The sequence below is a fragment of the Acomys minous genome (genome assembly GCF_964271855.1).
Source record: "Acomys minous genome assembly, chromosome: 14".
In the NCBI taxonomy this organism is placed as follows: Eukaryota; Metazoa; Chordata; class Mammalia; order Rodentia; family Muridae; genus Acomys; species Acomys minous.
The window spans coordinates 99527990-99552370 of NC_140496.1; the positions used below are offsets into that span (position 1 = coordinate 99527990).

Consider the following 24381-nt stretch of genomic DNA (forward strand, 5'->3'; position numbering starts at 1 on the left):
GGCAGGTGGGAGCATAGCAGTGATTTATAAAGTTGGCGATCATCATGTACTTTTGCTGTGTGTCTCCTTATTGCAGTCTAACCTCCAAATCAATAGTATCTCATCTATGGTGTAGCTCCCATCCTAGTGAGCTCAGCTGAGGTTGCCTCACCAAGATGAAGGTGCTATCTTGAAAGGCAAGTCAAACACCATAAATGAAGCTCTAACTGGCTATCTGATCACTCGCAATTATCCACTAGTGCAATTCCTTTAGCGACAATGAAAATGATGCTGTAACATAATTAATGTAATACAATATAGCATATGTCCTCCCCCAAAATAGCAAGTGATTGCACCAGCATATTTCAAACTGGCACTTAAAGACTGAAGGAAAGGGTCTGGGGAGATGGTCCAGCAGTTAATGGCTCTTGTTCTTCTTGCAGAGGACCTGGGCTTGTTCCCAGCACCCACATAAAGGCTAGCACCATCTTCTGTAACTCCAGTTCCAGGGAGTCCATATTCTCATTCTGAGGAAAGAATGTGAATAAAGCAAAGGCATCACTGTGTTTGGACATCCGCATGTGAACGTTGCTCCCTCTAGCTTTACCATCATGATAAACTGCCTGTTTCTCCTCTGTCCTGACATCCCAACACAACACACACAATGCCTTAAGGGTCCTCCTAGAAATCAATGTGTGCTATTATTCCGAATTTCACCAGGAGAAAAAAAAATTCAGCCTCACAATACTACAGTGGGTGCCAGAGCTGACATCAGTCCCTCTACTCTCTGACCTCAGCATCCCCTAACTCTCACTGAAATACTCACTTTGGGTCCTAGGTTTTAGCTTCCTAGGATTCTTGATGAATTTTATTATTTTTAGAGAAATATTTTTTTTCCATTAGCATCAGGGCTAAACCTGTAAAGAAGCTAAGTGGCTAGTGCCAATAAATTGACAGATGGAAGTTCTTCAGTGCCGGCATGTTGCTTAGAGGTAAAGCAGATATCTTGCATGCACAGGTGGGTTTTATCTCCAGCATGCGTGTACACACACCCATATAGTGTATATATCCATATGGTGTGCATACGTGCATGTGTGCATGTGTATGTGTGTGTGTCCAGTAAATTATACTTCAGCATGCACAGTTAAAACAACTAGCTGGAACATAGAATGAAGGCAGCCTCCTCAGGGACTCTGAGGATGATGCCACATGACAGCTGGTGATGGGGAGAGCAGAGATGGAGCAGAGGCTCCAAACAGAGCATGGAAAATAATAAACACAGATTCCATCTGCTCCCTAATGTCCCCCAGGACCAATCCTGCCCAGTGCACATCCTTGGTTTTTTTTTTTTTTTTGAACAACACATGTGTGTTTCCTTTTTGTTGTTCTCTTTGGAATTTTAAATGCCTTTGAGCTTATTAACTCAATAAAAATACCGTGGTACTTTTTTTTTTTTCAAAAGAGTTTTACGATCTGAGGAACTATTGCTTCATCAAGCCGCCTCATGTTGGTTTTATTTTGTGCTTTTAAAACTGTTCCTTGGGCAATGTCACAAAGACGCTACCTCAGCTTCTACAAAATAAACAAGAAAACGGGTGAGAGAAAACTATTTTTTCCCCTTCAGAAAAAGAAGCTGTTCATCCTGGAAGACTGAGAATGAGATCTGTGTTGAGGAAGTGTACAAGGAAATTGTCCATTGACAAACTCAAAATCCACGCTACTGTTTCTCTAAACAGAAGAAAGAACAGGCATACTTTATGCATGAATTCTATTCTAAAATGTTCAATTGCGTGAATGCATACCTCTACTAGAAAAGAACCATCTGTCCAACTTATGGTCGGACACCGGCATCTGAAGATTCTACCACAGTGGAATCTCAACTCTAAACACACGTGGAACTATGAACTCCAACGTAGAGCATATTAAAATGAGATTATTTTGTTTCATTCCTCTAGTGAGTTAAACTTATTGAAACGTGCTTTCTTGATCTTCTTAAGTTAGAAGGAGAGTTTCCTTGGAAACCCTGGAAAACAAATTGATTAGAAACTTGGGTTGGTGGCACTGAATGACATTCAGGGAAAATGTGTGTGTGTGTGTGTGTGTGTGTGTGTGTGTGTGTGTGTGTGTGTGTGTATGTGTGTGTTTTCTGTAACTGTGGGGTTAAACTTTCATCCTATTCATCAGTGATACAGAAATCTTGCCTTGCCCACTGTTTTGAAACCTCTGGTCCCCACTGAAGAGCTGCATGGCGGGCAGCCAGCCTCTGACCTTACACTCCATGTATCCACTCCATAGCATGAAGGGCTGACGCTCCTGCAGATGTTCCCAGCATGGCTGTTGACATAACATGGCTCTGTTCCTGCTGTTCCTACTTCCATCAGAAAAGGTCTCTGATGTCTGCTTAACCTATAGTTTCTGCACAGATTTTCTTTGGAAGAGAAGGCTTTGACTGTGTGGCATTAAAAACAGTAGTCATTGGGGCTGGAGGGCTGGCTCACCAGTGAGGAGGATAGCTGCTCTTGCAGAGGACTGAAGTTCAGTCCCCGTGTCAGACAGTTCACACCCACCTGTAACTCCAGCTCCAGAGGATCCTTGGATTCTAGCAGACCTCTGTACTCTGTATAAACACATATGCCTAACTGTAATTAAAAAGTGCAATCTGTAAAAGGCAGCATTCACTTTTATTTAGCATTCTAAAGGTTTGCTCAGCCTTTCAGAGCATGTTTTTATAATACACACATGTCCAGACAGCCTCTGGTACTTTTGATGATTCTGCGAAGAACTGGGCATATAAAGCAGAAAGTCAGAGTAGTAAAGCCATATGCTGTATTTGGTAGATGAAAGTAATGCAATGGTATAAATAAACTAATAGCAGAAACCATGAATTCTAAAAATATAAGTGGATCGCCTCATGAATGGAAACAACGGATTAAAGGTGGGAAAAATAATTAGTTAAGGATAGCGTTCTAATCATTTCTGTTGCTATAATAAAACCCCTAACCAAAAGCAGCAAACTAGGACAGATTATTAGGATTATTTTAGCTCATAACCTAGGTTACAACACAGGGGAAATCAAGGACTTCTCACATGCACAGTTAGAACAGAGAGACTAAACGCACGGATCCTAGCTCATGTGCTTGCTTGCTTGTTTGTGTGAGTGTGTGTGCTCAGATAGCTTTCTTTATTCTTACGCAGTTTCGGGCCACGTGCCTAAGGGATGTGCTATGCACAGTGGGCTGGGCCTTCCCATTCCAACACGGGCCGGCAAGACAGTACTGTATAGACACACCCACAGGCTGACGTGATCTAGACAGTTCTTCAGCTGTTTCTCTCCTCCCAGATGATTCTAAGTTGCATCAAGTTGACAGTTAAAACCAAACATCACAGATCGAAAACATAGCCTACTAGGGCAGTTCACACTGTGAATAATGGTTGACTGAGCTCAGATCTGGAGGAGTAAAAACGAATCCATCATTCCCAGAACTAGAAGGCGATTCTTCATGACGGATGGAGCAGCAAGGGTAACGATGTGGATGTGAGGCAGCCGGGCACGTTTAGAACCAGAGAGCAGCCACAGCACAATGAATAGTCAGAGGTTGGTTTGTTTATTTCAAACTTGAAGAAATAGGTAGGAAGCAGAACTCAGGGGACTTTGAACTCCATGGTAAGGGATGCAGATGTGATTCAAAGAGTGGAGGAGAGGACGGTGAAAGGATTCAGGAGGAAGAATATAGTCTTTAGTGAGAAGCACCTCACAATTCCCACATTTGTTTGACGTCAAATATTGTGAACTATCAAGAGACATTTGGATGAAATTGTGTATAATGCACCAAGATAGGCCCACTAGGGAAATAATGATCTTTTCAAGGAAATCTGCTAGAACATCAATCTACCTGTGTGCACAAAATTAAGTTGGGCACTCTTTTTACTATAGAGACTAACTTAGAGAAGTTCCCGAGCTCCAAGTGTAAAAGCCTAGGAAGAACCAGAGGGTAAATCTTCATGGCTTTAAAATACCCAGGGACTTCTTAGGTAAAGCTTAAAATAGAACCATAAATAGTGACAGAAACATAATGGACTCCATTTAAATGTATATAATTCCTATACCATGAATAAGCTTGTTAAAAAGAAAATTGATGTGGCATGGCACTTCTTTCTTTGTTTTTGTTTCTGGTCTGGTTTTTTGAGGCAGGGTTTCTCTGCATAGCCTCAGCTATCCTGGACTCGATTTGTAGACCAGGCTGACTTCGAACTCACAGAGATCCTCCTGTCTCTGCCTCCTTAAGTGCTGGACTTAAAGGCGTGTGCCACCACACCTGGCTGTGATATACCACTTCTAAAAAAAATTAACTGCTCTTATAAAACTTCAAATGCTCAAGACTGAATATCAAGTTGGCCTGCTTTTTCACGACATGAAGTCAAGATGCCTTCTGTATCAGCGTCACATATATTAACTATAGAAAAAAATGTACATGGAACGGCTTGTGGGTAAGAACACTTGCTGCGGAGCATGGGGACCTGAGTTTGAATCCCCAGCATCCTGTAATCCCAACCCTGTGGGGACCAGTGGGGGCACGGTGACAGAAGGATCTCTAGGGCTAAATTTAGAGTCAGCTTATTCTCCCTGACCCCCTTCTCCCTCCTTTCTGTGGAAAAGGTCTAGAAATCTGCAGGTGTCTTCTGTGCTGTAGTCACATCCCTGTACCCACTAGTAAAAGCCTTCAGGCGACAGTGTTGTCTTCAGTACAGGGGAGACTTGAGAACTGGTAATCCAGACTGAACTTGTAAATTGTTGAAAATGAAGAAAAGGAAAATAGAACAATCCTCTCTCAAGACATCCCCTCCTTAGGCACATGAACCCTTTAGACTGAAAAGGGGGCGAAGTTCTGGTATTAAAGTAGGCAAAAGAGAAAAGTATTTTAATGATCTTTATAGTATTGTCCCATTTCAATGGAGACGGGAGGACCAGGAGAGACCAGGTTTAGAGGTGGGAGGAAAGACCTTGAGAGTTACATTTGAGTACATAAAGTTTAAGTTGCTTGTTAGAGACTCAAGAGGTGTCATTAGGTGAGGTGGTCCCGGCAGCCATAATTTAGAGATCAAGAGAATCGGGTGGTTTTTAACCACATGGGGAGCACGAGGTCACCTAAGGGGATAAGAGAGAAGAGGCTTCTCCAGTATTAGAAACCTGGATAGAGAGGAAGCATCTCTATTTAAGATGTAAATAGAAAACTAGCACATGGAAACGAAAGCTTTAAAAAAGTTTTAAGTATAAAAAAAAAGGTTTCAAATAAAGTAACCATTGGATTTGGCTCTTCAGAGGTCAGTTTTAGGGGTGAGGAAAAAAGCTGAAGAGAGACAAGAGATCAGATCAGCCATTAGGGGAATCATTGAGTTTTGCTGTAAGAAGAGGAAAACAGAAAAATGGAAAACTTTGGAAGTAAATGAATGTGCGATGAAGGAAAGAAGGAAGGAAGGATGGACAGAAGGAAATGGAGGGGAGGAAGAGAAAGGGGGAGACACATGAGCTTGGGTATTCTCTCAAGTAGCTTTAAGCCTATATGAACGCAGTTGGGAATGACACATTCAGGAAATACACTGGTCGTACAGTCACACTGGACTCCTTCAGAAGGAGATGTCAGGGCAAGTGAGTAGCATGGGGCCCAGGACAGAAGCGAGGCGTGCTGGCCTCACCCAGGGAATGGGCCCTTCTCTCTCTGTTGGTGAAAGGAGGCAGATGTGTGTGAATAAACAGCGGTGCAGGGTCGGTGTGGGAAGACCTTCATCTCCTACTCTGATTGCTTCTCTCTCTTAATGAGCTGAGGCAGGATTACTACTGACTTGAAAATGGGGCGAGAATGGAGGTTTAAAATAGAGATGAGTGTGCAATTTATCTTCAGAGAAACGTCTCAGCTATAGAGTTTGTTATCATGTCAGCACTTTCATTTTAACCATGCATTGCAGACCCACAACTGTAAACACTTCCATAAACAAGCAACACCTAAACTGAATTGGTTGTTGACAGTGGTGTCCCACGTGTCAGCAAGTATGCAGATACTTGAGTTTACTTCATCAAAATATACCTTGAGGGCTTGTGAATTCTGTCATACCAATACTATGCCCACAGCTTAACATTTTAAAATATTATAAATGGGAGTCACGTGTTTTACAAAAGAGATATATTCATCCCAAAAGATGAAAGAACCATTTATTACAACTTAATATCAACACTTTTTTGTTATTATACTCAGTGGAGAAATGTCAAAGAAATCAGCTAAGGTTGGCATTTCTCCTTTCTTCTTAATATTACTCAGATTCATATTGATAATGATATTTATATAAAATAAGTAGAAATACTTGTATAACAAAATAGTCTATAAATTATATTCAGTAAGAGTCATCATTATGTCAAATGAAACATAAATATATACAAAAATAAATTCTTTGTCTCTTTACCAAGACCAAAGAATTTTTATTATAATCAGCAGCAAAAGTAAGCTCCTTGGATCAAGTCTTAGAGCATTTGTAAAATTTTGTAGATTTTTACAAGTTGAGAACAATATAACCTAAATAACCCTTAAAAGACCTACACATATGGACAGAGATTTAATATTCATTTTAATCGTTCCTAAATAAGTTTTCATAGAATACAATCTCAGTCAAAAATCCTTATAGTTTTTTTTTATGTATAGAACTTGATTGATCTAAAAATTAACTCCAAGTTTATACTGAAGATTAGGACAGTTTTAAAGAACAACCTGGGGATGCATGGAGAGGGAGGTAAAAGAGATGACTTGGCCTAAAGAACACACAGTGTTACTAAGGTTACCATGATATCATTAATTTTATAGATATCAATGGAAAATACCCTAGAACCAGAATTGAGTTTATATTGAAACTTGATGTTTGATCATTTGATTTATTAATGTTTGACCATTATGTATTAACAAGAAAAAGATTACTATATAGTACATTTGTAGTGTAATAACTGATTGTCCATATAGGAAAAAAATCACACACACATACATGCACACACACACATACACACACACACACACACACACACACACACACACACACACACAGGTGTGTGTTTATGCAAGCCAGTAATTCAACTCAAGGAGAAAAAATTTTTTAAAAAACTCTTGACATGGTCATGTGCAGACTTACTTATTGCAACATTATCACGGAGAAGAAAGTCTAATCACCAGGTAACATAGTTAAACTGTGGCTTTACCATAATATGGAGCCCTGTAGCAGTCAAAAAAATGTGAAAGGATTAAAGATTCAGAGGATAGCAGCAAAAGCAAATGGAGTGAGGATCTCAGAAGATGTTGAGTACAACGCTGCTCAAAGTTTAAAGGTGCAGGACATGCTGTCATCCTCCGTGTGGCACAGTGTGAGGAGCAGGAGGAGTGCCCTAATGGTGTGAACAAATGTGTGGGGATGGCAGAGAGTTCCAGATCATGGTTGGTACCAGTTTCCCCACCATCCCCCGGGGAAAGTGAATACTGTGTTTCATTCCAGCTCCGGATATGTGTGTTGGTATTGTTCTTTAATATGGGGAGTGAGCACATGGGAGGCCATTGAATTTTTATTGACTTTACATATATTTAAATACTGAGTAATATACTTAAAGGGCAGAAACTAGTGAAAAGTAACTTTATTGAGCCCTTTATGATAAGCCAATATTTTCCAAGCTCTGTGCAGTCTGTAGTCTCTTTGGGTCTTTGTTACACTTCAAAGAGTTTTTGTTTGTTTGTTTATTTGTTTGTTTGTTTGTTTTTTAGGTCCTCCTTTTATTTAATGAGTAAACAGAGGCCTTCTTTAAAAAAGAAATTTTTTTTTTACAGTATGTATGAGAATGTGTCTTTGTGTGAGAATATGTATGTGGGAGCCTGTAAGGGACAGGGGGCTTGCCTCTGCCTGGAACTGGAGTCAGATGATTGTGTGCGCCACCTTGGGTCTTCTGCAAGAACATTGATCATTTTTACTGGCTGATTCAGTGGCAATTAAGTGCCTGAACCAGAAAAACCCAACAGTTAAAGCTCTATGCAGGTTAATCAGCGGCTTTTAGAAAAGTTATTTATTTATCCACAAGGGAAAGTCCTTCCCACGTGCAGCTATCATTTCTACCTCTGGCTGCGGCTGTGACACAGCCCTGGAACATGGCTGCTTTGAACGCTGAAGTCAGTGACTGAGAGTAGAGTGGTGTTTGCTGGGAAGTGCAGGGTGTGAGTCACTTCCTTGGGCATCTGTTTATCCATTCAACAAATATTTATCAAGCGCCTGCATAGCACAGTGGTCAACCACCAGTTATTTCTCGTCTACAGAAGCTTGCCAAGCTTCAGGGACACGAATTTGAAATTTCCATTTCCATTTCCAACTAATGAAAAGAAAACTGTAATTATTACTGCCCATTTTAGGACGAGCAGCCTGGCCCACTATAGATTACACGTATTCGCTGTTGATGCAATACTCAACATAGCACCTCACTCTTGCTTTCAACCCCATTTTGCAAAGGAAACAAATTACCAGTTGAAATTAAAATATTCTGTTAGTTTACCATGACTGCCTCTTTTTCTCCCTGCCCTTCCTTTTCTTTTTTTTTTTCTTTAATCTTTTCATCTCCTTTTTATGCTCCACCTCAGTGGTATTTTGAGACTTGCTTTGACCATGTGGTAGATACATTTTATAGCCTTGTTCTTTCAACAACAACAAAAAAAAAATGCTGAGTTAAATGCAGCTCACCAAAATGTTAACTGGAATGCATTCAGGTACACTTTCCTTACATTCTCCTTATATGTACATTCTCCTTAGTATAGTGGGTACATTCCAAGAAACTTCCTTTCTAAAGAACAGCTTAATGTTTATGTTGAGACATATGTGCATATGAAGTTCATCATTTGGTAACAACTCCGCTTTTTCATCACTGCAACCTTTTAAAAGATAGCTATAGAAATAATAGTGTTGAAATTTTTGTTTATATTTAGTTCATTTATATTTAGTGTTTACTTCAATGATTATCTCAGAAGTAGTCAAACCCTAGATTTTTTTCTTTAATCATTTATTTCTGTTTTTTATATTGAATGATCAGGGACCTGAAGGACTTGTGGGAGCCCCAGGAGAAAGAGGTCGACCAGGGAAAAAGGTAAAAATTGTTCACATCGTTTTCTGTAGGCTTTCTTTCTTCTCATGCCCAGAGATCTATAGAGCACTATGATGGCTGTATTTGCATTAGATATATGGCAGACAGGATTTATAAATGTGACATTAGGGCATGCGTGGTTAGTCTGATAGTACATGCCACCGTCATGGCTTGAGAGCAGAGTTTCCACGTTATAGCTTGGAAAGTCAAACCTGGCTTTCTTTCCTTTGTCTCTTAGTTACCAAAGAGCCATGGACAAGGAAAGGTATAAAGCAAATATATTTCATTTGGGCCATTTGAGAATAATCCTAGTAAAGTATCTGGGAGGACTATTAGGTTTACTCTTCTTTCCAGGTTAATTAGAAATGGTTTCTTAACTGAAAAGGTTGTTTTCTCTTACCTTTCTTGTGTAGGAAACCCCATAAATCAAGAACGTTTTTCATTTGCTTACTTTTTCCAAACGAAAAAGACAAAACACTTGTAAGATCCTGTTGTGTTACTATGCAAATGCATCTTTGTATCTTATCAATAGTTAGTTTCAGTATTGGTGCAGTATTGTTAACAGTTTTTCCAACAGAGTGTGACAGTTGAGTACACATTCACATAGCTAACTTTAAGTCTGTTTCCTCAAAAGTTTAGTTCTGTACCTGAGCAATCATTTTCGGTTTTCGTTAAGAGAGGGATAAGAAAAGCTATAACTACCATTTCTAACTGTGAAAATACCCCCATCATTAAGTCTTCATCATGATGTGTAATAATGCAACTAATAGCAGTATTAGTTTGGGGAGTCTTATGATTGCCTGGCAAGATTTGCTCTAAAGCAATACATACACAGATACATAGAGAGAGAGACACACACAGACAGGCAGACAGACAGACACACACACACACACACACACACACATGCACACACACACACACCAGGAAATCCATAGTGAAATGAGCCTTAGAGACAGTGTGGGTCTTTACAGTAATCTAGAAAAGTGAAATCAATCCCATGAGCTGTCAGCACAGGCCCCAGGTTCCTGCCTGATTACAGGTCTGCTGTGGTCCTTCCCATCTTGAGTATCAGTAATAAAATGGGCTGGTTCTTGCTTTGAGGGGAGAAATGAAAACACTGCCAACGTAGCTTGCAAGCTCCTGTGTTGTGGGTCTTAGAGAAGGGCCTGCAAGTGTAATGCCAGAGGCATGCAGGTTCTAAAGGATGTGAGGTGATGTAAGGAACAACATGGATTCCTGCAGACGTGCTGTGAGCAGGTGAGTGACGGTCCTGAGAGTCCAGAATGGCATGCTCACCTCCTGCCTGTGTGCAATAGACCTTTGGGATGCCGAAGTTCTCTGTAGAAGTGGGCATCTCGTGAGGCCCATTTTCCCATCATTACAAAAGACAGACATGTATGTAATGAAGTATGTTTGAAAGCTGGCTATATAGACTCCTTCTGAGCAGGCTTGATTGGTTTTTTTAAAATGTCCTTTTAACATCTTTTTTAAACTGTTGTTGTTGTTACTATTATTATTATTATTATTATTATTATTATTATTATTATTATTATTTGGTTTTTCGAGACAGGGTTTCTCTGTATAGCCTTGGCTGTTCTGGACTCCCTTTGTAGACCAAGCTGGCCTTGAACTCACAGCTGTCTGCCTCTGCGTCCCGAGTGCTGGGATTAAAGGCATGCACCACCATGTCTGGCCTGTTATTATTTTTTAAATAACGTGTGACAGTAGTTTCTTATTGTTCGTGATCATCTGGGGTGTTAACTTGAAACAAACTTGAATAATTTACAGAGTTTTAGGCCAATGTGATAGCATATACCTATAATTCCAGCAGTCAGACAGCAAAAACAAGAAGTCACCCTGGAGGTCACAGCCATCCTGGTCCCCATGGCAAGCTCCAGGCCGTCCAGAGGTACACAGTGAGGCCTCGTCTCACAAAACAAAATAATAGCCATAACAGTAACACAGGGAATTCTGCTTATCACATATCCTCTGTGTTGTTCAAGTATATGGTGCAGTCAAATGAACTAATACATTTATTTTCAGTCGTGTTCATGTCATCCACAGGGTGACAAGGGGCGAATAGGAGCCGTGGGAGAAGTTGGAAGCAGAGGGTCCCCTGGACAAGTCGGGGAAAGTGGCGCTAAGGGTGCCAGAGGAACTAGAGGTGCTGTGGTCAGTATTTGATTTCTTTTCAGCACTGAGTCACTGTGGATGGAAAAGAACTGAATCCATGCTCTCTCGGAGCGTCACCCTTGATTGACTTTACAGAGGATGCAGAGGCTCCACTGAAAATAATCTATTCTGCGGGATGGCGGGCATCAGAAGCATTCCGCGGTATTAAACAGCTTAGTGAGTTTTGGACATGAAAAAGGAAAGGGGAAATTGAAAAATGGAAATAAAATATGAAATGAGGTTTTAAAAGTCTGATTTTAGCTCCGAAGTTAAATAGGAAAGTTTATATACTGAGCACTTCAAATCAGGATTTAATATCTGTCTAAAGCTGTTGTCACATTGGCAAATCGCTTTTAAAATTAAGTGAACTTGAAATGAGTTTCCATTCACCGCTTGGGCCCGTCCCACTGAAACTCAAGATTATCTTTCTAAACAGCTGGGACAAATCTCCCCGACATCTATTTATAGCTCATCTATTGCATGAACTTTGCCTAACACATGAGGGCTGAAGTATGATGCTTCTGAACTTGTGACCGAAAAATAGCATTGCTGGTTATGTGCCGGACCTGTTCAGAGAATCACAGCGTGAAAGAAAGATACTTAAAAGATAATCTCCTATCCTTGAATTTATTTACAGCATGTGAATGCGTTAATCCCATCTCCATTTAAATAGCCAATGCCAGACCTGTCACCAAGGCCTGTTTGCTTTCTCAAGAAAATTTGCCATTTATTGAAAAGCTAGCACCCAGGCCTTAAGTCAATTTATGTCAGTATTTCTCTGCCTTTGGCTATGTTTTTAAAACATTATATAACACTGTGAATTTCTAATAAACGTAAGAATTAACACAGCCCAAGAAATTGCCTTTAAAGTAAGCTTCTACTTTGGAATTTTCACTGTAAAAGTATTCAGCTTTAAAAACTTCTAAATATATTTTAATTAAAACATAATTATATCACTTTCTCTCTTCTTTTTCCTCCCTGTGTCCCCTTCCTCCAGCCCTGACACGCCCCCCAACTCCCTCTAAAATCTGCGGATTCGTTTTCCTTGATTATTATTGTTACATATAGCTATAGATACATAAATATACACACAAAGCCTTCTCAGTCCATTTTCCAAAGCTGCATTTCCTATTCTTCATATTTCATATTAACTCACTTAGTGCTTGACACTCTGATAATGAAAATATATGTGATTTTTGCTTTCATAATTAAATTTCCCTTGTTATAACTATGTGATCTATTCTTTTTCTTCTGCAAGTTTCTTGTTATTAAATATATGTGTATATGAATATGCACATACACACACACACATACATACACACATACACACACACTACATGCTTCCATTTGGTGGCTATTTTCTTGGTGATTCTCAACCAAACCATTATTCATAAATTTAAAGTGGTGATGTGATTTACTAAACACGTTACAAAATAAATTACATTTTGGGTTCTTTTGCTAAGCACAGCATTTTAATTTTAATAGTCAAAGTTGTCACTGTTTTCTTTTACATTTTCTGGATTTCATTTCTTCATTAGAAATTCTATCTCCAGCTAAAGTATGCAAAATGTCCTTCCATATTCTCATCCTAATACGTGTATAACATTTTTTTTCTTTAAGCCATGTAGAGATGTCTTTGTTGTCTTAGTTACGGGAGATAGATGTCCATCTTCCCGCACTGATCGTTCTCGAAATTCTGTTATTGAGTGGATACAGAATGTATTTCCCACTTTCGTGTAAGGCTGCTTTTACTGTAACTAAGTCCAGTGTGCAGTGTTTTCATCAGTCAGTCATAGCAGCCTGATCTGTCAATCATGCATCCCTCGAGATCGGTTCGAGCAGACCCTGTGTGTTGTCCTCCTCAGAGAGTCCTGGCTCTCATGCTCGCCTTAAGTGTGAAATTTACAATCAGCCTTTCAGCTTCTACTCAGCATCTACTCTCTGCAGAGATACATCTGACATCTTTCCATTTGCTCATTGCTGACGTAGCTCTGATTAGGGCTATTCCATTTTTTCTCAGTTCTGACATCTTTTGTATAAGGTGGATTCTTGTTTTTGAATAAATTTTATTCTCATTAATATAAACACTTTCCCATCATACTGCTTTATTAGTGCTGTGTAAGAACTCTACTTCCATATTTTGAACACACAGCCAATTAATAAACTTAAGATGAGGAGACAGCCTTCACTGTTTATTCCTCTGACTTACTTCGCTGGCTGGAACTTGGAGAGTGACAAGGACTGGAGGTCATGCGACTTGTCCTTGTGAGAAACTCCTGAGGTCTCATGTCAAGTATTATTTTTAAAATATACTTTTTTCCTTTGGAAAAAATTTCCTTTCTTTCTTAAATGACAGTTTCAACTAGGAGATTTAGGGTTCTACTAAGTTCTATGACATTTGTTCGGGTCAGAGTTTCAGTTATTACATTCCAGGCTTTGGTCCATTTTGAATTTATCTGTGAGCAGTGGAAAGATGTGGGATTTCCTTCCACTCTTCCACACGTAGATGCCGAGTTCTCACAGTGCCGTTAGTTCCTCTCCATGCTTTTCCTGTTTCCTCGGTTTCCCCCTCGCCCATTTCTCCTTTTGCTTCTTATTAACATGCTGGGTTTGCAAAATCACCATGCCCACATTTACACTAACAGTGTGCCAGCTCTTCTGTTTCTTTGCCTTGCTGGAGTAAAGCTGAAGTGCTCACATGATTTCATTGCGATTTAATGAGGATTTGTCATCGGGTCATTGCATCTGTGGACACTGCCTGCTTCCCCCTCTAAGCAGAAGCTGGTATTATGTTAGAAGACTCACATAATGTTAAAGAAACTCACAAAAGGCAGACTGAAAAAGAAAAAACCGGAAGGGTACAACTTTCCCACAGATATGCAAATCACAGCAAAAAGCACACACAGAATATTAGCAGACAAGCCACTTGGACCCCTCCAAAACCTTGGTGCCCCTCAAAAACTGAACCCAAAGATAAAGAAAGAGCTGAAATGCCAGAAAAAGTTAGAATCTTCTACAAATGTTCAGGGGCCACAGGGAGGCCCCTTTGTTCTTTATTTAGTAAATACATTTAAAACTACTTATTTTTTAAAAAGATTTATTTATTGTATATGAGTGCTTTATCTGCAGAAGATAAACCATGTGGTTGCTGGGAATTGAACTCAGGACCTCTGGAAGAGCAGGCGGTGCCCTTAACCACTGAGCCATTTCACCAGCCCTAAAACTACTTCTTTCCTGCTGGCACTGGCCTTTACGTTGGTATTTTCCTACCATTCGCTGTTAAACAGCGTGGCGGTCACAGGCTTTTGAATTCTTCTCAGCAAGAGTTGTTCTGAAGAGTTTTACATTTAAGCAGATTCCTTTTTAAGCAGATTCCTTTTTTTGTGTGTTTGTTTTGTTTTGTTTTGTTTTGTTTGTTTGTTTTTTGCTCCTTTCTTATTGTGTCTCATCATATTCAGAGAATGTAATCTGTGCTTCCTGCTTTGAAGAACTAGGACGTGGAGGCCGGAATGTGCTGAACATTTGTAGAGGTGTCTGTCCTCTGAGGGCGTGTGAGCACGAAACTCCACCCTCCTCACAGCGCTCCTCAAGTCCTCAGCCGTCTTTTTCTCAGTCTCTCCCTGATTTCTAAAAGAAGTTACTGAGTCCTCCCCGACACACTTTTTCTTAGGGACATTGAGGTGCACGGGCCCTGTTTGCACTGTGCTTCGCGCATTTCTTGTCTCCTAAGAGCGGCTCCCAGGTACCCGTTCTTGGAGCCAGCAGGCGCGCCTCATTTAACCTCTAAGGAAAGGCCGCCGCTGCTGTTCTGTACTCAGACCGAGCAAGGAAACGGGAAGCCTCCTTTCCCAAATTAGTCAAGCTGACTCCACCCAGCGCCTTCGATCGCTGTATTTTTAGAGTTTGAAACTTCTTTGAAACTATTTACACATCAGAAATAATTTTCTTCCTTGCACATGTTCAGACCTTTTTTTTTTTTTTCACAAATCACAAAATTTCAGCACGGAAATTATGCTTATCATCCAGAGTTACTTCAACTAAATGAACAAATGTCTGTCCACTCTTCCCCCTCCTTCTCATTCATCTCAATCTAATACATAGAACCTTCTTTGAAAGCTTTAGCAGTTGTTCTTGTGTGTGTTACTTTCGGTTAGTGTTGTAAATGCATGATTACATTTCAGTGTAAAAATCCCTGTAATGTATAATTTATGAATTCTCACTTAAGTGACTTTCCTAGTTCTTTCTCAAACCGAAATATGTTCCTAGGCAAGTCTTTGTAAATTTCCTAATTCGTGGCTAATAATTATGACTGCTTTAGAAATATACCGCAATGTGCATTGTATAGGAAACCTGGCGAAGCAGCTTGATCAGACGTAACTACACGCAGGCTCTCATGCCTGCCTAGTACAGTGCATGGGGCTCACATACCTATCTTCTGCCTTCATGTCCTTGTGGCCTCTGTTTTGAGGCCCAAACAGGAGAGACCAGTGTGCAAACTCTGATAATATGAAAAACAGATCAGTTTTACTATCATTACTTTAGCTGATTTAGTGATCTTTTTAATAGATTAGGGACACTTATTTTACAGATGACTGATAACAACAATCTTATTATGGTAACGGCACGCTCATTGCCAGTGTTTCTAAGCTTTCAACTTGGCCTGTGCTAAAGCCATACTCCTGAGAGCATCTGGACCATCTATGAGGATGGAGCTGTTCTGAATCCCGAAGTGATAATATCAAACACTATCAGGTTCCACTTTTCTGATACTCAGTGACCACAGACTTTGACAGACACAGACTGAGTTTCCAAGAGCCTTCTAGGGGGCAGCGGCATTCCAATAAGTGAACGTGTTTTTAATATTGAGTATGCACATATCAGAAATGAACCAGAAACATTGTTTGTGGGACTTTTGTGGTTCCAAATAAACACAGACAAAAATTGGGGGTGTCATTTTATTTTTCTGTCTTCTCAATTATACTCAATTTCAAAGCATGAAAATCTAAAGGTAAAGGCTTCTATAATAGACAAAGACGTGTAATGATTCAAACAATTGTATGTTTTCTCTCTCATGTTTATTTTGATTTTAGGGTCCATTAGGATCGATGGGACCTGAGGGAGAACCGGGAATCCCAGGATATGGAGTGAGCATCCCTAACTTTAAATAGATACATTTGTTCACAGGCAGGAAAGCAGTTTTGGTTCATATTACAGTATATTCCAGCCATCCAAATTGAGGTTCACTTTTTTCTTTATTATAAAGAACATGCAAGTGAAAACATTATGCAATGAAATTATCCCCAAAGACTCAATAAATTTCGGCACAATTAGAATGGCCATTGTGGAGCTTTGTGTGTATGTGTGTGTGTGTATGTGTTTCTGTGTGTGTGTGTGTGTGTGTGAGAGAGAGAGAGAGAGAGAGAGAGAGAGAGAGAGAGAGAGAGAGAGAGAGAAAGTATCCACCACCAAAAAAAAAAGAAGAAGAAAAAGAAAAAGAAAAGAAAGTGAAATAAGCCCTGTTATTTAAAAAGAAGGCTTATTCCCTTAGTAAAGCATTGTGATATGTTAGATTCTCAACCTTCTATAAAATGTATCTTATTTTTCTTCTCAGAATACTGCAATACATAATTTGTAGACTTGGTAGCAATAGACAGTGTCGGCTTGGTCTGGGGACTATCTTTCCACTTGTTTTTCTTCTTATAGGGCCATCAAGGTCAACCAGGGCCCTTGGGATTGCCAGGACCCAAAGGAGAAAAGGTATGTGTGTGTGTGTTGGCCTTTTAATTCCAAATTCATGTATTAAACCTATGATTTCTTTCTAAATGAATACTGTAAGAAATAGAAGAATCACTTTTCAAGTTGGAAAATTTGCAGATTCTAGGAGGATATAAATGCCAATGAGCTAAAATTTAAATAAATTACTGATACATCTTCCATGGATTAATTGAAGATTGAGGTGAAACAGTGAGTGTGGAGGTGCTTTCTGATGCACAGTTTCATAAAAGCAAAATTATTTATTGAAAGAGGATGTGATGTAATGGATGAAATGATGATAGTGTACAAATGTTAATTTAGTTTCTAATGAGTTAATAACTATAGCATGACTCAGTTTAGGATTTAATTGAAAGCCTGCATGTTAAGAAAATTTCTAAGATTCATTCTATGTAATTAAAACAGATGAACACTTCCAAGAGCCATATACAAACTAGAACTGTATGTTAACTATTATACCCTTAATTTCTTAGCTACAAAGTTTTCACTTAAAGTAAAACAAAACAAAACAAAAAACAAACAAAAAAACCAGCATTAGAAAGTAAGAGCATTTAAATGTACTTTCTCAATTTAGTTGTGTTAATAAATTCTTATTTTCATTTTAGGGCTACCCAGGAGACGACAGCAAAGTCTTCGGACCTCCTGGGCCTCGAGGTGAACCAGTAGGTCTTTTCGAAAATTATTTTGGTACCTAAGGATGAAATTGAGTCAAAAAAAATTTTATGCCAATCATATGTGTCAAAATTTTATTGGCTTTTTAGTAAAGCAATATGTATCACCATACCATCTAAATAATGTAAAAATCTTAGATATGAAAAAGTGTATGTATAAAGATCTTTATCCAAGATGTATGAAAAATTAATTATAATTAAAATTAATTATGATCACTGTTAATTAAGAAAATTGATATGAAATCTAACTTCCAACATTGAATGCATGACAAATGTGTACAGAGATTGTCCAAAACCAGTATACTTCAGACTTCTTAGAGGAAGTATTTCTTTAATTATCAGGTTTCTTTCTGAAGATTTTTATAAAAGTTTGATCTTTATATGTGTATAATAACTTACTCATAGTTACCAAATGGTTTGCCTGCTTTTATAAAGAGCCAATTGTTTTTCAAGACTGTGGACCTATAGTCTTTAAATCCAACATTTTAAAAGACAAATTATAACCACTGTGCTGAACAGTAGCTTTGGTTTCTAACTAGCCAATTGTATGGTCATTTAAGGCTAAAGCAATATATGAAGGACATATGTCAATTTAAGTGGTTGCATAATGCTTAGTTCACAAAAATAAACATGTTGGTTATATTTTCCATTTTTCACATAGTATCATTCAAAATAAAGGATGCTAGAGGCATGAGATCAGGATGGATAGTCCTAATATTTTGATCTGGCTCTATGGTACAGTTTCCATTGATATTTTGCTGTAGGGAAGAATATAGAAAATTATAGACTGTTTCAAATTAAGTCAAGACATTTCTTCTAGAGGCTTTCTCTCTGTGTGAATGTTTAGGTGTTTTTATGAAATCTGTCTAAGCCACTTGGAGTAGTACTTCTCAACCTGTGGTTCATGACCTCTTGGGGGTCGAACAACCCTTTCACAGGGTCCTATATCAGATATTTACATTATGATGTATAACAATAGCAAAATCACAGTTATGAAGTGGTAATGCAAATAGTCTTATGGTTGAGGGTCACCACAACATGAGGAACTGTGCTAATGGGTCCCAGCATTAGGAAGGTTGAGAATCACTGACTTAGAGGGAAATATATGGAAATAATATAAAAATTATCCAAGAAACAGGAAAAAAAATCCCAAGTAGTATTTGCTTTCCTAGGTTTGGGAACGTCAATCAAAATCTGTCCAATGAAATGTAATAAATACCTGTGCACTAAAAGTGAAATATAATTTCAGTAGACATGAAATAGGCATGAGAGATAAGCCAGATACCCAGAATGAGACAGGATCAGAGCTCCTGTCTTTGCATTATACTTCCTAACCATCGTTTAGGAGTAGGTTAAACTTTATCTACCATTCGACTATAATAAATTCTCCCGCATTTCCAACTTACCTCAGTTTAGGTTTCAGTTAAGACAAGAAGTTCTAGTGTGTGATAACTAATATTCTGCATAAGCTTTAAAGATTATAATTTGAGGCCGGGTAGTGGTGGCACGTGGCTTTTATCCCAGCACTTGAGAGGCAGAGGCAAGCAGATTTCTGTGAGTTCCTGGCCAACCTTGTCTACAGAGTGACTCTAGGACAGCCAGGGCTACACAGAGAAACCCTGTTTCAAACACACCAAAAAGAAAAATATATATTATAATTTGAACAATTTATCATATCAAAAATTTCATATGAGAAATATTTTTTAATATAAATCTTATTTCGTTAACTCAAGAAGCCTGTAAAGTAAATAGAATTAACTCTTGTTTAGGCTTCAATTCAAATAACATTAAGAAAACTACAAGATTATAATACAATACTGTACTCATAAAATTCAAGGTTTTACTAGACATCATTTCTTCATTATTTTTCATAGTAGGATCACTGAGATCATAGTCATATAATTCTGCTTTAGCAGTGAACCTTATACAAACTATATCTGTGTTATAATTTATCGTATTAGTTCGAATAGCTTGATACAAAAGTTCTGAAATGATATAGCAACGGTGTATAAATTATTAAGTTATAGATCAAGTTTTTAATTCAGTAGCACTTTAAATATCACTTGAAATTCACCCACTGCCCAGTTACATAGCAGGCTTAAAGATGTTACTATCTGTTGACCCCCCCCCCTTTTTTTTTTTTTTTTTTTTTTTTTTTTGCGAAAGAATAAACTACCCTTCTTATAGCATCTGTACTCAGGAACTGCAGCAGTAAGCTCATTGTCTTTGTGTGTGATCTCTGCAGGGGCCAAGGGGGGGACAAGGAGAGCGAGGAGAGCATGGCGACGAAGGCTATAAGGTAACCATTGCGAGCTATACACCTCTCTTCTGGAGTTTCCCCAAAACTGTGTTCAGCTTCGAACAAGCAAACACCCCTGATGCAATCCCCCTTGCGTTCTGTTCTGCGTCCAGAGGACACCTAGCTCTTCCTGCTGTCTGGCTTCGTCCTGCTTTCTTCCCGCAGTTGCTTTATTCTCATCATAGTGAAATCAGTTGGAGTGCTATGACCAGGAAGGCGTCCTCACTGCCCTACTTAAACAGGTCTGGCACTGTCTGTCTGCCCTACCTAAAGAAGATCTATAGCCATCACTCTGCTGTGCACCCTCGTTTTCATTGTGGTGTGAAATATTATATTACTTTACCACCCTTTATTTGCTTTTTTTCTCCATTACCAGTCTTCACCCTTGAAAATGTCAAACCCAGGAGCATAAGAATCTTTTCTCTTCTTTTTCATTGCCACATCCCAATTCCTAGGATGTAGAACTGCAGTAAAGACTTGGCAAAGAAATAGATGAATAACATTGTACCACCATGACTTAAACCAGTCCTTAGCCCCTTCCATTTCTTGGATTTTGTAAAATAGACTTAACCACCTGAAATAGTCCACATGTAGAACTAACTCAAACTTATTTTTATTTTTTTCTCCTTTATTAATTTATTCTTGTTACATCTCAATGGTTATCCCATCCCTTGTATCCTCCCATTCTTCCCTCCCTCCCATTTTCCCCTTATTCCCCTCCCCGATGACTGTTCTCAAACTTATTTTTAGACTCATGCCCCTGTTGATGTTTTGTGCTCTTGCCTTCCATCTCTTGTCTCTTGTTTACAGTGTCAACTTCCCTGTAGCTTCAGTCTTTTCTTTGCCGACTCCCAGCACTGCGCCTTTGCTTACAGAGACCCTCCCTGCTTGCCAGTCATAATTTCTCCCTAACTCTCTTCTCATTGACTGACCCTAACAGCAACCTTGCCCTCTATAGCCCTATAATACTGGTAAATTCTTTTGTTTCAACATATTTTACTCTGTTTTGTTACTATATTTTTGCTGTTTGCTTTTTTAAAATCATATGGTACCTTAGATCCCCAATTATAATCCAACTTTGTTCTATCTTCTATACTTTTTAGTTCTATGTCCTATGTATAATGTGCTTTTAACAATGAATTGGTGGATTACTTGATCCAGTGCATCTCTGTCTCAAAGTCAATGCCCTGTGCTCACTTCTGAAAGACAGACTTCTATTAGCCATGTGATCAGACAAGAAGGTAGACAGATGATTGTCATCATTAAGCGGGTCTTCTCAAGATGTCTTTTGTCTGACTTCTTTCAATAGCTCTCTAACTAGAGCGCCCCGGGGGCCTGCAGCCATGGCCCTCTCAAACCCACTTACCCATTTTGTCACATCAATCTCTACTTCCCATACTCCTTCCTCTACCCTGAAGTCCTCACTGTTTCGTCTTGTCTTGAACGTGGATTCCCTGAGGTTGAACTTGTCCCCCACTTGGCTTCCACAATCCCATGGCCGTTCGGCTCACCCTACCACGAACATTGCCAGACAAGAAGTCACCACACCTCTTGTGCTCTTTCATAACATTGTGCTGTGTCACATTTAAGTTTTGCTGCTTCACAAAATGGCTGTCTAAGTGTTTGACACAGTATGGCAAAGCATGAAGTAAGACTCCCAGGAAGCGCTTTCTCATTGGTGAGAACTGCATCTTGGCTTCGTAGAGTCCAAAGAGGCCGTTGGTGACTATGTTGTCCTTGTGGAAAGGTCTCCCTACTACCACAAGCCAGGGAGGCAACAAAACCATGGCAGCCCATCGCCATCCTGAGCTTTGTAGCTAGCTCAGATGCTCTGAGATCCTTAATGTATATAGAGACTCTTTTCCAGACAACATCACACTCACAGCTTTGAAGATCAGGCACTGTCATTCAGTGTCAGCCTGGTGGCCTGGGTTCCATGTCCAGTGGGCTTGTCCAGGTGCTGCTTGCTTCCAGACAAGAACAGATGGACCTTGAGATCAAAGGTCCCAGGGTCCCATTTCTTACTCTGGGGAGGCTTAGAAAGCTCAAGCTGAGGCCCAAGGTGTTAGGCTAGGTTCCTGGTCTTAGCCAGGGAGATGGGAAATCAGTTTCCACCAGGTGTTACGGTTTAGCTCTTTTAGAATGAGATTGCTGAGCCGGGCATGGTGGCACAAGCCTTTAATCCCAGCACTTGGGAGGCAGAGGCAGGCAATGGTTGTGAGTTCAAGGCCAGCCTGGTCTACAAAGTGAGTCTAAGACAGCCAAGGCTACACAGAGAAACCCTGGCTTGAAAAACAAGCAAACAAACAAAACCAATAACAAAAAGAATGAGATTGCTGGTATCAAATAGCAGTGGAGACACTGGAGACCCCGGAGCGCCACAAGGCTGTGATGATACTAGTAGTGTTACAGCCCTTTGTGCCATGCTAAGTACGGCAGAGAAAGGGACAGAAGCCCAAAACCAGCCCGGCAGGAAGGCAGGTCCTGTGAGACACAGGCCCAGTAGCTCGTCACTGGAGGTCAGCACCAAGCTGCCAGTGATGGGGCAGGTTTCCCCGGTTGCCATGGCAGTTCGGCCTTCCCTGCCTGACCACCGGGCATCTAGTGGCGGTTCTTTCCCAGAATAAATGGGGTCTCAGACGGTCATAGCGGAGGAATGGTGAGCACTGGAGAGTGAGAGCTCCAGTCAGCCTTTATTTATAAACCTTGGACAGTGGGGAGGGGTTTGTGATTGAATGTGTCTGGTTCTCTGGAGAGGACACTTAATCTGCATGCAGTGGTACAGTACCTCATTTGTATGCAGTAGGTCCTGTTACAAGCAGGAGAAAACAGTACTTAATTATCCAATGGGTAAGGGAAGACCTTCCAGGTATGATTAAAGGCCATTTGCTTGGATCTCTTTAGCATAGGGTGGGGTTGGCTATGCCAGTTTTCTTGTCCGGAAAGGGTGGGGCCTCTGCTCTTCCCTAAGGGATATGTGGTGCTCATTACAAGGGCTTGGGTTACCAGATCAAGTGGAGTGTATACTCTGCTGAGAAAGGGGTGCCCACCTTCATACACCGACTGCAAACGGCTACTCGGAGACATCAGACTTCAGCCTTATCCAGCAGAGCTCCACAGGGCACCATTTATAACCCACCATTCCGTCCTCTGCATTAACTGACATTTTAAAACGAAACCAAAAAATATCATATTGGTCCAGCATAACGTACCAGATTCACCAAAATATCCCTTGATTGTTGTGCTCTATTCTAAGTAGGCTCTATGTTTAAGTTAAATTCTAGAATACTCTGCATCCATTTTAAGTGATAACGCTGTAGGTCACATGACTGAGCTTACTTGAATTAATGTGCTATTTTCTTTTTCTAGGGCCATATGGGTGTGCCAGGACTCAGAGGTGCCACTGGACAGCAAGGGCCACCAGTATGTTGTGAAAGTATTCTGTAATTCCACCATTTAAAGAAACCTGCATGAATATAGCTCATTGCGTGTGTCCTTTACATGAGATTTCTCTCTTGGCTCCTATTAAAGGGTGAACCAGGAGACCAGGGTGGACAAGGACTGAAAGGAGAGAGAGGAGCTGAAGTAAGTGGGATTTATTTGAGGCAATATGAAATGTATTGTTGGCTTAAGAACACAGACACATCCAGGTGGGGTGGCACATGCCTTTGGTCCCAGCTGAGGAGGCAGAGGCAGTTGGATCTCTGTGAGTTCGAGGCCAACCTGGCCTACAAAGAGAGTCCAGGACAGCCAAGGCTACACAGAGAAACCCTGTCTCAAAAACAAAAAACAAAACAAAACAAAAGAAAGAAAGAAAGCAGACACACACAGATTGCTGTTTATAATAGCCATTCACTCTCCTAAATGGAATCTCTGTAAGCCTCTTGGGGGGCCGGGGTGGGGATGGGGTTGTTGCTGCCAAACACTGTGCTAAACCATGATCGAGTGATGCATATCTCTTGACTAGAATCTAAATTGCACTTTACCTACCCTGGCCTTATAAAAGTTGCCTAAGGATATCCCCAAAGGTAGTCTATTTTTAACATGTATTTATTCACATTGCATCCAAGGTATAGGCTTCTCCCTCGTCTTCTCCCAGCCCCATCCTCCTTCCCCCATCTCCCCTCCCCTATTCCTCAGAAAAGAGGAGCCCCTCCCCAACCTATGCACCCCAGCTCATCAAATCTCATCAGGACTTAGTTCACCCTCTTCCCCTGTGGCCTGGCAAGGCAGTCCTGTCAGGGGGGAAGTGATTAAAAAGCAGGCAACAAGAGTCCATGTCTGAGACAGCTCCTGCTCTCCTTACTAGTAGACACAGGAAACCTGAGCTGCCCATCGGC

At 40.1% G+C, this 24381-nt stretch overlaps 1 protein-coding gene across 5 annotated transcripts in view; it reads left to right on the top strand.

The window, feature by feature from the left end:
• The window catches only part of COL24A1 (collagen type XXIV alpha 1 chain), a 257071-nt gene that overhangs the window by 172044 nt on the left and 60646 nt on the right, over positions 1 to 24381 (top strand). For 4 of the 5 annotated variants that reach the window (XM_084757416.1, XM_084757418.1, XM_084757417.1 and 1 more), the window contains 8 exons: positions 9077 to 9130; positions 11192 to 11299; positions 16390 to 16443; positions 17003 to 17056; positions 17677 to 17733; positions 19988 to 20041; positions 23411 to 23464; positions 23573 to 23626. In XM_084757416.1, the coding sequence (XP_084613542.1) occupies positions 9077 to 9130; positions 11192 to 11299; positions 16390 to 16443; positions 17003 to 17056; positions 17677 to 17733; positions 19988 to 20041; positions 23411 to 23464; positions 23573 to 23626 (489 nt within the window). The remainder of the gene's footprint in view (positions 1 to 9076; positions 9131 to 11191; positions 11300 to 16389; positions 16444 to 17002; positions 17057 to 17676; positions 17734 to 19987; positions 20042 to 23410; positions 23465 to 23572; positions 23627 to 24381) is intronic. The other variant, XM_084757419.1, reaches the window with a different exon arrangement.